The sequence below is a fragment of the Poecilia reticulata genome, linkage group LG1 (genome assembly GCF_000633615.1).
Source record: "Poecilia reticulata strain Guanapo linkage group LG1, Guppy_female_1.0+MT, whole genome shotgun sequence".
In the NCBI taxonomy this organism is placed as follows: Eukaryota; Metazoa; Chordata; class Actinopteri; order Cyprinodontiformes; family Poeciliidae; genus Poecilia; species Poecilia reticulata.
The window spans coordinates 9,474,424-9,476,443 of NC_024331.1; the positions used below are offsets into that span (position 1 = coordinate 9,474,424).

The window sequence follows — 2,020 nt, forward strand, 5'->3', positions numbered from 1 at the left end:
ATCTTAATTTGGCTCCAGATTGATGCAAACTGGGTCCAATCGACTGGCTGGACCAACAGCAAGGTGTCCTGCACATACCACAGTCCAAAGTCGGTTCTGAGAAAGGGATGACCTAACAACCTCATTTCAGACCACGTTATGACGTCCTCTGTTCTGATGTTGATTTTTTTTTTGTGGTGGCCAAGTGGTTTTGAAATTTTGAATCAAACCCACAAATTCGTTTCCCCAGTCAAATTCAAATTGGTCTTAGAGCTTAGGTCTAATTTTAAACCCACCTGCATTAAACTTCCAGGAAAGAGACAATCTGTCAATAAAAGTGTGATGTTTTTTAACTAGGACCAATGATAATATTTTCAAACTTTATTTCAAACAATTCTTATTCAGAAAGCTCTATCCTCTTGATTTTTGTAGTGATGTACAAATTGTGTAGGATTTTTTTGTGAGGGCATTTCATTCACTCAGTTATAGCATTTGGTAATAACATTTGTAAAATATTTGATGTAAGTAATTTGACTAATAAAATAACAAATTGACAAACTTCCACAATGTCATTGCTTCCTTAAGCGTGAGATTGATCGTTCCCCTGGATAGATAAAATATTTATCCATCAGAACTGATTTTTTAAGTTCTACAACTTATCATAAAACTGGTTGAGACAGTTTCTATTCAGACAAACCGAAGCATTTAAAGGAACTTCAGTTCTGCTAAGAGGTGTTGCAAACTTTTTAAAATTTAAGCTCATCCAGCCGATACCTATATTGGTTTCCAGAAAGACTATTCACAAACTAGCAGGACAGCCCGATTTATTTTTCATATTTTTAGTCGTTCTCTAAAATACATTTGCTACTTAATTGCTCATACACGTAGACCTGCATACGAATCCCCCACTAACAACAAGCAGTGATGGATGGAAAACAGAAGTCTCTGGTTTACACTAAAGACGAAACGTACCTTTATGTACAGTCAGGTTGACCGACGTGTACGTGTTGCTGATGGACCTGATCACGGCGCACCAGTACACGTGTGCGTCTGACAGAAGAAGTTGTGTGATTTTAACTGTGAAGGAGCCGTCCTCAGAGTCCACCAGAGTTATCCTTCCAGAAGTGGCAATCTTACCAGGGGACACGTCAACCAGAATGTCTTCATCGGTTTTGCACGGGTCTGTACAGAAGTACTTTTTGTTGTTATGTGCCAGTTTGTGAGAGCACTTGAACGACACCTCTCCCCCTTCAGTTCCCTCAACGTTGATCTCGGCTCCCAGTGTCAACATCACTGTGAAAATCATTTCACGTTATGTTAGGCTTCAGCTGAGCATTTTAAAATGATTTACAATAATTACATTTCTGTGGTGTATAACTACTACATACCTGTAAAAAGACAGCAGAGGACAGAGAGGCTCCTCATTGTGGCTCGGTGGTTACTGTAGAGTAGGTACAGTTAGAGCACGTAGAGATCAAACCTGGTGCTAAGCCTCGCCACCGTCTGAGCTCTCACTAATGGAATTACATGTAAACAAGCCTTCACCCCCCCTGACAGCTTCCTGTGGTTTCTACTGCAGACAGCAGAAGATGGGAGCTGTGGGCGTCAGCAACCCAAGAGAAGTGATAGTTTCTACAGTATGCAGAACCTCGTTGGAATCCAGTGAAGGGGTTTTTTTATTATACCAAACAGGATTTAGGATTCCAATATGTCTTCACATTTCAGTGAAATGCGAAATAATACTTTATATCACTCGTTGCTATAGTGCGTGCATGTAAAAGTAAAAGCGGAACATACATCAGAAAATAACCTTTTGTATGTCACAGCCACTGTGGTGATGTTTTTAAGGCACAACACAAGCTTTTACCTAGATATGAACTACATGGTAGCGTTAGCTAGCAGGTTAGCTGCACAGTTGTTTGTGTAACTTCTTTAGGTCCTATTAAGAGAGGAAAAATTATTCTGAAACTTTAAAAACCTTTTGACTCGTTATATCCTCTCTATGCCCGGATTCAGAAAATGCTGTGTGCAAGGACTGAGA

General features: G+C 39.8%; 1 protein-coding gene across 1 annotated transcript in view; it reads right to left on the reverse strand.

Annotated features, from left to right (window-relative positions):
* Positions 1-1,475, reverse strand: part of LOC103461965 (CMRF35-like molecule 3) — an 11,220-nt gene extending 9,745 nt beyond the window's left edge. Inside the window, exons 1-2 of the mRNA XM_008404420.2 lie at positions 1,368-1,475; positions 952-1,272 (exon numbers count right to left, since the gene is read on the reverse strand). Coding sequence (XP_008402642.1) covers positions 952-1,272; positions 1,368-1,404 — 358 coding nt within the window. The 5' untranslated portion in view covers positions 1,405-1,475. The remainder of the gene's footprint in view (positions 1-951; positions 1,273-1,367) is intronic.
* Between the last annotated feature and the right edge of the window lie 545 nt (positions 1,476-2,020).